We start from the raw sequence: 15396 nt of genomic DNA, 5'->3' as shown, positions 1-15396 counted from the left end.
TTTTGCTATTAACAGAATTGCAAATATCTGTGTTGAAATGTGTTGAAATGACGATTCAGTACATAGGTCAGTGACTCAGCTTGTCACTGTTCCAGACGTTTCATACAAATGATGGATTTGCAGAAAAACAAATACCAAAGCAAAATGCCAAAATGTAAGGTCAAGTAAGGTTTATCATTTGACCAAACACCTTTCAACAGCGCCCTCCTATTCACAAAAACCAAGCCTTTTGTTTTTCTATTGGCATTTCAAACATACACTCACATGTACAGTTCAATAAGAAATTACACTGACTTACAATCAAGAAAACACCACATTGGAGACAGACTGACTTTGTTGCCATTAGCTGAGGCTGAATCTTGTAGAATGAATACTTCAAGAAGTCTGTTAATGTGAGCGCGAATCTGTTCAAGGTCACTATCGCTGTCAACAACGATAATACCAAGAGGTACCGCTGTAAAGATAAATACAAACAAAACCAGGTGAGACAAGACTACGGTACTTCAATGTATCTCTACCACAAATTAAGAAAATTTATTGTTTTAAATTGGTCAAGAACCTCTCTGTAGTTTTGATATTATAAAAAAAAATAAAGTCTAGTGTCATGCTCTGATTTTCTGTCTTAGCCATAAAACAGCTCATTTTGACTGAAATAACTCAAACAAAGGAAAATTAAGTCATACGCGTCTCATTGAAGTCAATCACTAAATTTGTTCCTCAAAGTAATTAGCTATGAATGCCACTTCACTTATATCATTCTTATACTGGAATACCAATCTGAATGACTCCTGCGGGGACGTGAATTACTTTATTTTTCTGGGCTGGAATCCTTTCACAGTCAAATGAGCAGTTTCATGGCTTTGACAAAAGTAGAAGCGGGGCTGCAGACACAAATTTTGGGTGTCATATAAACCTATGGAGAGATTCTGAACAATTTTGGCTGGGATGATGGGACCTATATACTGTTAAACAGGGGTGGAAGGGTGCATCAGATCACCCTATTCCCAGCGACAGAGGTCCAGGGTTGCAACATTGCATTATTAGGTTGTGCACAAGTTGGGTCGTGAGGGTGTTAGTACAACAGGAAAAGTTTGTCTGAAGTTTCAAAGCACTGAGGGTTCATTTTCCCGGAAATGTTGACTCATTTTCCTGTTTTTTTTAAACATATCATTCTTTCTGGAGTGTTGGAATATCATTACAAAATGTCATTATGTTGAAATGAAGTAAATATAAAAAATAAGAAGATAGTGTTCCATAATAAGCAACTATCAAACTAACTGAACAGCTAACTAAATAACAGTATACACGAAATGAATGAATGAATGAATAAATGAATGAATAAATGAATAAATGAAAACCCTCTTGCTGGTTGAGAAATAGTGTTTTACCTTCACCTCTTTCAGGAAGATTTGATTGATGATACAAATTCAGCTGACAGTTTTAAATGATTTGTGAATATTACATTGAAGAACCACACGGTTGGTAGTTATTGGAAATCTCTCTGATCTTACTTACATGCTTTTTTAAGTTTTTCTTTCTCATAGTTGAGTCTCTCGTAGTCATACATACTGATCCGACTGACTTGGATCCGAAGCCTGTCTGAGTACACTAAAGATCTAAATTGTAGAAGAGAAAATACACATAATTATACACAATGGTGAGAGGACCTATTTCCATAGAAACTGGCCATTGTTAACCATACTTAATACAAAATTACACAAAGTCCTGACATTAGTAAACCTGAGTAATTTTGGATTGCTTGAGAAAACTTACTCTGTGGAAATAGGCATTGACCCTCGTCGCTTTGGTTTCAAAATCATATTGGCCTGATTCTTTAAGGTGATTTTGATGATACTTGGCGCAAGCCTGCATGGCTCACCGTCAACTTGCATTGGTAGCGACTTGGCTGTACATATTTTGATCTCCCTGCATTGACACAATCTCTCACCGTGACCTCCGACCTGATTGAAAGCCTGTAACAGAGAGCATACCGAAATTATGTTCATGAACTTCGGAGAGCAGGAACTTTGGCATATCCTTATGACCTTCAATTGCAGATTAGATAAGTTTTGATTCATTAGCAAATGAATGGAAAGTTGGAAGTGACCTTGAAGAGAATTAGACTGCTGACAGTTCAAGTTTAAGGGACTGTAGCTGTAACTTTAGATGATTTTTCACTAGTTTTTTTAAAGGTCAATAACAGTTTCTTGTTCTACTCCCCAAGCATAAATACACATTATTCAGCTTGTCAACTCAGCCTGTACATGTTTAAACTGCATTCATTAGGGGAAGACTGCATTAACTTGCATGGTACCTGAAACCCGAGTCCTTGCCTGAGCAACTGGGGTGACAAACAGAAGACTTTAATCCCCAAGGTGTGAATGTTCAATTGTTATGTTATCTAATCCAGCTGGTGCTATTGTAGTGCCATTGTAGGAAAGGCAGGTCTGTGAAATTGATCCTTAGGGAAGTAGGGTATTCCTAAGTTAATGGAGCTTTCCGTAATGGCTATTCGTCAAACAGAACGTTATTCCAGAATAAAATTCAAATATAATCAATGAAAAACAAAGTTTACTTGTGTAGACGCTGTCTTGAAAAGCTATAGTAGTGTAGGTGTTGCAAAACGCTTTTGGTGAGTAGAACAAGAACTTGCAATTGGCATAAAAAAAAAATATGCAAAATTCATCAAAATTTACAACTACTGGGCCTTTACTGTAAGGAGAGCCATCACATGATGTCAAATATGCATGTCAAACAGAATTATTACTTTCTCTCATATTTGCATCACTGCAGATAGATTAAACAACATATTTGTAACCCTTTCACCACAATGGTTTGGCCCGAATAAATTGTTTTCAATGGTGATTCTGGACCTGTTTACAGAGAATTGGGGATGAACTGGGTTAAACACTGGGACTTTACAAAGGTAAGGTAGTGAGAGGGATGAGAGGAATGATCTAGTGTGACACCCCTTTCACCACAATGGTTTGGCCCAAACCCATTGTTTTCAATGGTGGTTTTGGACCTGTTTACACGGAATTGGGATGAACTGGGTTAAACACTAGGACTTTACAAAGGTAAGGTAGTGAGAGGGATGAGAGGAATGATCTAGTGTGACATCCCTTTCACCACAATGGTTTGGCCCAAATCCATTGTTGTCAATGGTGATTCTGGACCTGTTTACAGGGAATTGGGGATGGACCGGTTAAACACTAGGATTTTACAAAGGTTAGGTAGTGAGAGCGATGAGAGGAATGATCTAGTGTGACAACCCTTTCAACACAATGGTTTGGCCCAAATCCATTGTTTTTGATAGTGATTCTGGACCTGTTTACAGGAAACTGGGGATGTACCAGGTTAAACACTAGGACTTTACAAAGAATAGGTATAGAGAGCAATGAGAGGAATGATTTAGTGTGACAAGGAAAACTACAATCTTGTTAATGTTTTTTGATGATTTTGTGAACTGTACTCATGTCTGTACTTACTATCTGTGATGGAGTGAATCCGATGACCTCTAGAAATCCGTCGTCATGTCTCTGTGCTTCAAACTGAGGATAACTAGCAGTGCTTGGGTTGCCCCAGGGTGTAGTGCCCGCACTATACCTGTGATAACCAGTGAATACGAATTAATCACTGGTGACGCTATGTCAATGCAGGTATGGTGTGCTGTATGGTTAAATGACCAGAAGCTGTAACATTTGACGAGCTTTCGACTGTTTTTTATTTTTAATGTCAATTACTGTTCTTATTCTACTCCTCACGATATGTTGAGATACACAGTATTCAGCTTGTCAACTCAGCCTGTACGTGTGTACACTGCATTGTTATCGTTGACAAGTGAATTCTGGTGCCGATTAGAATTCAAATGTCAACAAATAACAGTGCATTTTACATGCATAGACGCTGTGTTGACAAGCTGAATAGTGGGAGTTTCAACATACTTTTGGGGAGTAGAACAAGAATTTGCATCTGACAATATGACATACAAAACAACTAGAAAACTGTGAACAAATCATTAAACGTTACAGCTACTGACTCTATAATGAAAAGATGTGAGACATTGTTAGGTGAAGTTAAAGATGTGATTTTGAAGACTGGTTTGCCAACATGCAATTGTACATTCCTAACAAGCACATTTGTGGACATATCGTATGTCTGAATGGCTGAAAAACTTGTGGCCGTATATTGCAGTATTTTTCTTGTCTATGGCTATGTGTCAGACATGTATGTAATAATTTTAGATCTTTAACCTGGACACAGTACAGAAATTACCCATTCAGACTAGATAATAATATACTGCGAGTCACTGTAGGTCTCTCAAAATGGCTGCCATCCCTGTGTTATATGTAACTCTACGGGGGAAAATTAAATTTTCGATTTTCATAAAAATACACCACTGAAAACTTTATGTACTTCATGAGGTTTAAAATGAGCCCCAACATGTGATAGTGTGATAGACCAAATTGTATCTCTGTCATACTGTTTGTACCTCAGAGATAAAAAGTATTGTACACTTTGAGAATCTGAATATCTGTCCCCAAAGTACTGTTATTTTTCCCACCAAAATTTTAGTCTGACATTTTGCCAATTTTTAAGAATTTTTCTGTAACACTTTCGACAACCGTTGACCAAATGGACATCGCTTTCCATAGGCTACAGTTCTTGATCAAAATTTTGGCAAAAATCTTTAAAAAAAATATTTGGATCTGAAAAATTATGTAGGTTATATCTTATGAAGGTGACAAATATTGACTTTGGTACTAAAAGGGTTAAAAGCAGTTGGGTGACCGATAAATCTACCATACTTACTTGGGAATATTGAGGAAGAGCAAGCAGTGTAATTTGAGGTCTTTCACTTTCTGTGTCATATCAACACCATCACACTGTGAAAAATCAAAAGACAAAACGCATGAAAAAATCCCAACAACTGGGAATTCTGACATAATCCACTTGGAGTAGTCCCTCAGACTGTGATTTGAATGTGGGCTACAATATGTTCTCATAGTACACATCATTGATGCTACACAAATCACAAACCTTGCCTTTTCTATAAATGGCACCAGGCAATAATAATTCAGTTCCTGTTTCAAACCCACCAAGTTCTAGATAAATTCATGCATCCGTGCAATGCACAAGCTACCATGCTTAACCCTTTTACAACCCGACTGTGGTACATCCTCATTGTATCTATAGGTCTGATGGACCCATACACAGAGAAATACGGGTGAAATGGTTATCCCTTTATACCATTTGAATACAAGGAAAGAGCTTCCCCATTTACAACAAACAAACATGTAAACATTACTTCATAGGTAGTACTGTACAGTAGTTAGACTGACCTCAACTGTTAAGTATTTAGTGAGGTCCTTGGAACTCCTCTTCAAGAAATCTTTGCCACCAGCTCTGGCATAAAACATCAGATTCCGGAATCTGCTGTCAAATTTCTCTGGATTGGCCTCTGGAAAGGTGTGATAAAGAAGATAGAATTGAACACAATGCTGACAGGAGTAAAGAAAAATAATTCATTAATTTGTTTTTTAACATGTTATCATGTAAAATGGACACTATCATCCATTTCATATTCTGGGATTACTCATACATAGTGACTATGATTTTGAACTTACATTGATGAGATATTAAATCACAATTCGTCAAAAGTAAGTAAATTCTTTGTTTTGCATAGGTTTTTGGAACCTCAAGAAAAAATCCCCATTTTTTCGCGTAGAATTTTGTAATGATGACAATATTCTATGGCAAAACAAATCCTTTTTTTCCCTTTTACAATGGAACCAAATACTTCCATTACAGCAGTCACATTACAACCACTGAGTCATGTGGTGAAGTACAATTGTATTCTCTGGAAGTATGTTGTCACAGGAGTGTGAATGTCATATACGAAAACTGTCAACTACTGGCATATTAATTTTGTGTTCAAATTTGTGTGTGTATTTGTTAATCACTACCCAGCTAACTTTTGGAATTTTGAAATGATACAAATGAAAGAAATTACTCAGTCTTATACATTGATTGTTGAAGAATGTAACAAAATCAAAATAAATCCCCTTTGCAATCAATTATTTTTTTTATGTTAAAACTCTTATCCATTCACATTTCAAAACCCCAATATTTCTACACATTCACAGATTCCACACTTTGAAACTCTCTTCTAGAAGATTAATGTTCATACGTACCACGTGATTCATGGAACTCCAGTGCAACATGAGCATCAGCTCCAAGGCTGAAATAATTATTAATCACATCCAGGGGAGGTTTCTCCTTGCCAGCATCATCCGGATCAATGCCGACTTCTGGATTCTTTTCCACATGGAGATTCCACCTGTGGAAATAAAAGTATTGATTTATAAGGATAATGTTTGCTTTGTAGAATGCACCTGAGGGACAGATATTCTGACTTTGAAATTTCTACAATACTAACTGATATGCTGCTTATATGAACTCATTAAAGGTACACAGTCACCTGTAATCTAAATATGCCCATATATGGTCAAAGGGTGTTCCTTGGTATTCAAAATGCCCATGTGAGGGCACTGTTTATAAAAAGCGGCCGCCCGCTTAAAATCTGTGATTGGTTAGATTTTCTCTTTCCATGGTAACTGTGGCAAAATTGGAACAGGTGACAGTATACCTTTAATTATTATGGAGCAAGCTTCCCATCTAAAAACAAATTGAAACTTTTATTTTTCCTCACAGACTTAACACAGAGACAGCAGTACATTTGAATTTCAATAACTGGATTTTGGTAATTTATTTCTCTCACACCAAAAATTTGATGGTGAGTCCTGAAACGTTATTCTAGATTTTGAATGAGAATGGTTTAAAGTATCCTTGAGAATATTGGAGGAGAAGTTTCAAGCTTTCAGTTTCAAAGTCGCAATGTGCATTGAAGAAGCATGTCAATGTTGTGGGTGCAAGACAGCGCCCTCAGTGGCAAAGGTCTACAATTTTTTGTTTTGAAAAAAAAACATCCAGTAAACATAGCATCAGTGCTTTACCTGTCCAATTGAACAACTGGTCCGTCTTCTATGCTGCACAGAATTTTAGAAATGGGTTCATCTGTATATCCCTGTCAAGTAAAAGTAAATGGAAAGAGGTTCCTTTATCAAAAGGTATGAACAATCAACATGGCAGAATTTTTGTGTATTTTTTCAGTAGAAAGTATACATAAATAAACAGCCGACACAGACACCAATTTGTCAATCAAAAACTTTTACATTTGAACACTGCATATCATTTAGACACAGTCATAGTACACTTCAATGAACAAATATAACGATGATATCGTGACCACTAAAAAACCAACTTACCCCACCCCAACCCAGTGTTCTAGCAAGGTCATTACCAGTTCCCAATGGCAGTACACCAACTGCTGGAGAGGGCTTGATTTTAAGGTTGTCCAGCTCTGACAGAATCCACCCAACAGTGCCATCACCTCCACAGGCTAAGATCCGTAAGTTTGGTGTTTTCCTGAATAAGTCCAATCTGTGTGGAAATTTGATATTGCACTCTCAATCAGTAAAAGTACACGAAATATATATTTTAATGTGTTGTCTTGAAAACTATGCCATTTATACCCTTTTGCCACAATGGTTTGGCCCAAACCCATTGATATCCATGGTAATTGTGGATCTGTTTACAGGGAATGGGGGTAAATAGGTTAAAACATAATCCACATTTATAGTTTAAAAATCACATCGCAGGCAGGGCTGATACATTTAGTGGTTCAGATATTTGTGGGCTTTCAGTGAGAATCAAACTACAGTAAAACCTGTCTATACTGAATCCTTCAGGGACTGCGAAAATTATTCGGTTTGGTGCAGTGATTGGTTTACAGAGGTCCTTTTAACATTGAGTTCTACTGGAATGGGACTGGGAAAAGGGTTCAGTTTAGACAGATTTCCGGTTTAGACAGGTTTCACTGTATTTCCATGGTAACAGGGAGCACTGCACTAAAATTTGCCACTGCAACATTATTACTTCTCTGACACTTGCACAATATCAGATGCAAAAAAACTTTCAATGAAGTGAGAAAAAAATTACAATATGGCTGTAGTTTGAAGTAAACTACATTAAACATTTCACACACAAAAATTGTTTGTAAAGAAACAAAATATGGGCATAGCTACATGTCGTACTGTTCTCTATTATAGCATTGGTCTTAACCTGTTCACCCCCAATTCCCTGTAAACAGGTCCACAATCACCATTGCTAACAATGGGTTTGGGCTAAACCATGGTGGTGAAAGGGTTAAATCAAATGAGTGACAGGTAGGATTCTGATATTTCATCCTGGCATCTGGATTTTGGGTAGAGGAGCGCCCTCTAGTGACAGATCTTCAAGTCTTGAATTTTAGTTTTACCCTGTATGAATAATTTATGCCCCACAGAGAACGAATGCCTCAATATTTTGCACAATAACGTGAAATAATATGACAACATAATTTTTCGTAACTTCATCAAATGTGTTTCCCATTGGCCTGTTAACTGTAATAGGTAAAACCCGGAATTGGAATGGATCACAGTACAAACAAATCCCATGGATGCACACGTGTATAGAAACACATGTATTTCCATACACACTTGCACACACATGGGTTTGATCATTCTACCATCAGGTGATCTTTGGGCATACTGAGTAGAACACATCACATCCTCCTTATTCTGGAGTAGAACCATTCCCTGTAGATCCTCAATCACCTTTGATAACAATGGGTTTGGGCCAAACAATATTTGACCAAAACGATTAATTAACTTTGCTGTATGCAAACTCTGAAAAACAACAATTTTGGTGCATATTTTATGAGCAATGCAGAATGTAATCTTTAGATAAAAACAGACAAATAATGCCAGATAATTTTGACGAGTACCTGTCTACTATTGATCAAAGACATTCATATAATTTCACATTCATCTCTTGCTACAAGCTATTCTTTGTAACACTCCACAGAGACAAGTATAATACTTTGACTCGCATTATTTTTAATAGCAAGACATCAGTCATACTGCGAACTTTAATTTCTGATCAGTGTTTATCATTTTCCATATTCTTTTATATAGACTGCATCCAATTATGAATATGCAAACAGCTTATAAAGGTACGAATACTTAACATAGACTGATATAAGTAATATTGTAAGTCTAAGAATGAAAGGGCCTGACCCCCAGGTGCCCTGTGACATCATGCAGACATTTTTGTCCGAGGCGGGTTCAAAGGGTTAATATTAGCTGCAATTTTTGATGATTTTTGTCACCAATTTTGTTTTAATGTCAACTACAGTTTCTTGTTCTACTCCCAAAGCATGTTAAGGTACACAGTATTCAGCTTGCCAACTCAGCCTGCGGGTTGACTTCATTGTCATTGTTGATTTATAGCGAATTTTATTCTGAATTGAAAATTCAAATGTAGACATAACAGTGCATTCTACACATTGAGGCACTGTGTTGACAATTTAAATGGTGGGTTTTTCAATATGCCGTATGGAGTAGGTTGAGAAAAATTGACATTGAAAACAAAAATTGTGACATGAAAAAAATCACCAAAGTTATAGCTGCTGTTTCTTTCATTGTTGTGACAGTTTAGATGTACCAATGATACATCCCTCTGTTTTGTGACTGTTTTTCAAATCTCTTTTTGGAAAAAATATTTTCATTTTGTATTTGTCCTCTAAAATAAGTGTGTAACTTTCTTCTTTCTTCTCAAAGGGCGAGTTCAAATATTAATTACAAGCCTATCAACAACATGCATTGCATACAAAATGCAAGGTTATTGTCAACATGCGAATTTTTGTCTAGCTTTACAACCAAGTTGCCGCCCACATAATTAGATATTCACATACATACAGGCTGCTTTGACAGCTTGAACACCTTGCTTTTCAACGTAATTTTGGGGGTTGAGCAAGAAACCGTATTTTTCAGAGAGAACAAAAACAAGAGAATATATCACGTAACAGCAAATGGAGCTTTAACCTGTTTACCCCAAATTACTAATAAAGAGGTCCACACAAGCCACTTATCACAATGGGTTTGGGCCAAACCATGGCAGTGAAAGGGTCAAGGCATTGTTAAAGCCTGGCAAATTTCAGCTGAGTGAAATTAATTGCTTTAAAACAAAGGAGAGTCGACAGGAAATTATATTTGGCAGTCTCTGCCGCAGTGACGGAGGAAATTGTATCCTGAAATAAAGTATGGCTCCCGGCTTCACTTTCAGAAAAAGTGAAAACTCTCCAAATCACTGATTCAAATAGCTCTCTCAGAGTCAATCAAGAAATTGGTTTTGTAGCTGATTTGGGCATTTTCTTGATTTTGCGAAACGTGAACACCATGGTTTTCAGTTCCATATACACTATCCTTCGTGACAAAAATATTCTTTTGGAATCCTATTCGATAACTATGGATCTGAAAACTTTTCTATAGCATTACCTGTGAGATAATGGATGCATATAGGAATATACTCAAACCGCAATGCAAATAATGCCAATGTCCGAGTGAATCTCGTTGGATTCCTGTAGACCTTTTGTCTATAGGATTCCAATGGGATATTTTTTCATCGCATGAGCCAACCCTGTATGAAAGATTAATCTACTGTGATATGTACCTTTGAGACAAATATTAGACATCTCAAATTTTTGTAATACTTTTGTGGTCTGCTATTTGTGCATACTCATTTTAAAATTTGCAGAGAAAATGAACTTTTCAATGTCTTTTTTTTTTGTAAAAAGTGAAAATTTGAATTTTTTTCCAACAGAATTATCACAGAGTGAATTAGACATTTTGAATTTCAAATATAGGTAAATCTGGTATTTATTTCTGTAATCCAACACTTTCCATGATTTTAATTTTTGATAATAAAAGAGAATCGATTACAATTCCTCAAGAAAACTTTGAGCAAAAGTTTACAACTTTGTCTTGAAACGTAAGTTACTTTGAAAAGATTTCACTTTCTTGAAGTTTGTGACCATAGTGATGGGAATATTCTTACCCTTCCTTGGGTCCTCCTTGTGAAAGATCAAAGACTTGTCTTGGATTTAACAACCACTCAAATTTGGACATAAGCCTAGCACCCTGAAAAGAAAATCAAACGAAAACTTGACTTTGTCCACATTTACCATGCTACAGAAATTTACACTTTCACTCGTAGGCTACGAGCTAGTCATAGGCTACCAGCACACATACATGGCATAGTTAAGCAATACACCGCACTCAGTGATGGTATGCCACAAGATTTTGACCACTTCACAACATACCGGTATATGCACAAGGTATAGCAAGTGCATATATGAAGTGAAGTGGTCAAAACCAAATTGTACTCCCGTTGCTGAGGTGGTGTGTTTCTATTATACCATAACAGTATGTTGATATTCTAGTGGGAATGTCAAAAAAGGATTTTTGCTTTTGCCTAGAGATCATGCATGCGCCAACCATGCTATATCATGAACATTTTCACTTCCCAACCAATCAGATCACTGTATTTGCGCCACCAATATACTGGTATGGTATATACGACCTGAGGTAGAAATATTGTCAATAACAGCTTTGTGATGGACAAATTTTACAGCTCTGTCATCAAAAGAGGCATATCCATGCAAGTCGGCCAAGCTGAAGACTGGCTTCATGCCTTGTTCCCAACATAGTGGGCGCAGCATATACAATTGTGCCAATACTTGGAGCTCAAACATGTGACTTTGGAAATCACTGACATCATATCAATCACTTTTAATGACTCAAGACATCGTGAATCAATACAGCTAAGTCGCAGCCATTTGTTTGGCAATGCGATGCAGCGATTGTGTTGAACACACCTGCAAAGGAAATCAGGCATGACACACAAGTTTTGTGAAGTAAATGATGACCAGAAATACATCTATCCTTCTTCCCCCCTATTTTATTACACTGTATATCTCTTGTTACAGTGAAAATTTCCACGGCAAATGCTCCGAACACAGTTCGCCCCTATTTTACCATATTTCACACTATAAAGTATTATGCAGACAAATTGTTATATGGCTATTGCTCTCTCAATATGACAGAGAAGACACCACTGTTTTTTGCTTTAATATGAACTTGTGGTTACAAGCATTGCCAAGCTGGGAAGTGCAGAGAGATTGCAGTAACATAGCACACTATGCAAGCAGGACACATTGTAAACCATCTTGCTGTTCTCTATGGTACATAGGAACATTGGGCAGGATATCAATAAGGACTTATGAACTTTGCTATCTCAAACATTTTGCCATCCGTTGTAAGCTTCTTTAACAACCAATCATTTTGAACATTTTGGTTAAACCAACCTGCTGTATTTCAGCAGCGTGTTCATTTTTAGCCGGATGCCGGCCAAATTGACCGGCTACTTCCGTATTTTGGCCGGCTACTTTTCAGCACTGTTTCGCTCTAGCCCCAAAATTCTGGTTTTGATAATAATATTTGATTTTTTGGTGGTCTTGCAAGCCGGAAGTAATATTTCAGAAGTGCCGGTGTGGCTATATACGCGGTGAACTTGTTGCTATCATGCACTGTAGTACCGCGATCAGCGAACGTGTTGTACTATACTGGGAATCGCTCTCGAGGTCAACCCTGCTTTCCCGATCACAGCCCGAATTATTCCGACGTTCACATCGGTATAGCCAAACAGTGGACTAACATAGAAGTACGTATTGCCAGCGAATAGCCGACCATTTCCGAATGAAGCCGACTTTTGTTCGCTCAAACGCGGAAGAGAAAGTCGACGCTTGAGAGCTTTGGTTTTCTGCGTAAGAGTAGGGCATTGTCTGATGGGTTTGGTAGGTTTTTGATCAAATCTAAAGCGACCAAAAGTTACTGAGTCTCATTTTTCATACTTTTGAAACGCCATGTCAATCCATCCATGGTCGATCACAATGTCAATATTCAACTCAAGTCGATCGACATCGCGTTTTGTGGAGGGGCCGTGGTTGTGTGCATCGCGGAAGAGAAAGTCGACGCTTGAAAACTTTGATTTTCTGTGTAAGAGTAGACTTTGTCTGTTGGTTTTGGGAGGTTTTAGATCAAATCTAAATAAACAAAAAATTACTTGGTCTCACTTTCCGTACCTTTGAAACGCTACGTCTATTACCGTGTCAAATTTCATGTCGACCGATATCGCGTTGTGTGTACTGTATTACAATCGACTGCCGGTGCTTTGTACACATACGGTGTAGCACCGTCCCTCCGGACGGTGGGTGTAGTACAGGTTGGTGTTCGTATAGTTTCGGATTTTATCAAACATGAACACTGAAATTTAGCTCTCTTTCTTTTAATTATATTCAACATCACCAAAAAATCAATAATCAGCTCGCGGATTCGTTTTATTGTGAAATTTAATAGTACAGTGAATTGAAATCACTGAAAATTGTGTTCCTATAATTCATTGAATTGCATGAATAAACTGTTTGATTTTACTGCATCTTCAGTCAAGTTTATTTAAATCAGTAAAAAACTTTGTACAGCCAGACTGGTCAGTATTCTAGCGGATAGTTTTCTGGGTTGTGAAAACCCCTATCTAAGATGTATTTCAAAATGTTCTTTTTTCCAGTCATGAGCTAAATATAATTCTACACAACAGTCTGGTGAAATTTTGCTATTATCCTTGCCAACTGAATGCAGTTATCCTAATGACAGGCCTGATTGATATCAAATTAATTTTTCTGAACTGAACTATCCCACGAAAACATGTTGTAATTGATTGAGATAATGATTATTCTGTATGCTGAAATGGTTTTTCATGTACAAGAATGCATGAAGTTACTCAAAAATGTCTTAAGATTTAAAAATTTCCTGCACACCCCCTCCCTGAAACCCTTCACATGTGTGCATGTTAAAATAGCCTTTATACACTGTATAAGAATGCATAAATTACTCAAGAACGTCTTCAAATTTAAAAAATCCTTAACACCTTAACACTCTTATGCTGAAAGTCTTTCATAGAGTACAACAATGCATGCAATAGGGCCGTTCACAGTTTACGTCACTGTTCTCTCATTAATATGCAAAAATAAATATTTGTCCGCATTTTTAGATTACGCTTTTGAAAATTACGCATGCAAGAACGACGAAAATACATCTCAGTGGGCGACTGCTAGTGTAACAGTGAATACTAAAAAACATATTCACGACTCAGAGTACAAGCTGCAAAAACAGCCACGCATGCAACATTGATAAAATTTGTCCGCATTTCAAGCTGCGTGTCCGATGTCGCGCGCGTACAGCTATATTTAGTAACAAACCTGTAACCGTGAACAAGGCTATTACTCCAAAATGTCTTCAAATTTTAAAAATTTCTTGCACATTCAGGGGACCCCCTCCCTGAAACCCTCCCATGTGTGTATGTTGGAATAACCTCTCATGCACCACACTGTATAAGAATGCATAAAATTGCTCAGAAATGTCTTCAAATTAAAAAAATACTTAATATCCCGCCCCCAGAGAATTTGGTTGCACACAGAAGCTAACCGCCTACTTTTCTAAATTTTCCGCCTACTTCAAAAATTTTTGAGAACCCTGTATTTCAGACAAGAATTTGTTGTATGAAGATGAAACGATATGACTCATCCCAAAAGGTCACAATAAAGGTCAATAAAAGGTCACGAGAAAGGTCAATAAAAGGTCTTGAGAAAGGTCAGTAAAAGGTCACAGCATACTCACTTGGTTGCCACCACTTTTGGGATTAATAAATACTAGAATAGGTTTCATCTGTCCAGAGGGTATTGGTTTGATTATGAAAGGTTTCTGTTTGCTTTCCTTGATTGATCGTCTTTTGAATGACGGTCGCTTCTTTTTCCTCTGTGATCCTGCTTTGAAAGACCCCTGCAAGGCATAGAAGTTTTCGGGTGATACATGAACCTTGTCTTTTCAAGTTTCTGCAGTGTACAAACATACACCTCTACCGGTACATTAAAGGGTCCCATGAAATGGTCTCGCAATTGGAACTGCTTCTAGAGGCCCTTGGATGTGGATGTGACATTTTCATTTTCGCAGTCATTTACAGAGGTTTACGTTGAAGCTTTGTTACTGTCCAGACGATAATTATACCTGAGAGTGTTGGTAACTCCTCAGTGTGTCTCATTCTTGTATTGCAACGGTTCAACACAAACCACTGTTAACCATGTGACTGTTTACTGGACACAAAGACTAATAAAAAGTGTGAAATTGGCACTTCCTTTAAGTTTAACCAGTTAACTTTTTTCATTCTCCCACAGATTGCAATGATCTCTCTGTATGTAAAATGATTTCACATCTCCTGATAGTGACACAAATGAGTCAGGGCGTCCGTTTGTACGACATAGTGAACTTGTTTTGAGGAGAAGTATTTCAGTTGCATTTTTGGTTTCTGTTTTCTGTACTTAGAATATGAATCAACAGCATC

At 37.3% G+C, this 15396-nt stretch overlaps 1 protein-coding gene across 15 annotated transcripts in view; it reads right to left on the bottom strand.

The window, feature by feature from the left end:
* Window positions 1-15396, bottom strand: part of LOC139118772 (diacylglycerol kinase zeta-like) — a 182828-nt gene that overhangs the window by 14943 nt on the left and 152489 nt on the right. For all 15 annotated transcript variants that reach the window (XM_070682227.1, XM_070682277.1, XM_070682291.1 and 12 more), the window contains 11 exons: window positions 14676-14837; window positions 10999-11081; window positions 7329-7503; window positions 7017-7087; window positions 6195-6340; window positions 5343-5461; window positions 4813-4886; window positions 3489-3606; window positions 1774-1973; window positions 1516-1616; window positions 299-454 (listed from right to left, as the gene is read on the bottom strand). In XM_070682227.1, coding sequence (XP_070538328.1) covers window positions 299-454; window positions 1516-1616; window positions 1774-1973; window positions 3489-3606; window positions 4813-4886; window positions 5343-5461; window positions 6195-6340; window positions 7017-7087; window positions 7329-7503; window positions 10999-11081; window positions 14676-14837 — 1405 coding nt within the window. The remainder of the gene's footprint in view (window positions 1-298; window positions 455-1515; window positions 1617-1773; window positions 1974-3488; window positions 3607-4812; window positions 4887-5342; window positions 5462-6194; window positions 6341-7016; window positions 7088-7328; window positions 7504-10998; window positions 11082-14675; window positions 14838-15396) is intronic.

Source organism: Ptychodera flava, chromosome 2, assembly GCF_041260155.1.
Source record: "Ptychodera flava strain L36383 chromosome 2, AS_Pfla_20210202, whole genome shotgun sequence".
Classification (NCBI taxonomy): Eukaryota; Metazoa; Hemichordata; class Enteropneusta; family Ptychoderidae; genus Ptychodera; species Ptychodera flava.
The sequence above is the reverse complement of the archived record's forward strand: the minus strand, read 5'-3'. Positions and strand labels throughout refer to the sequence as shown.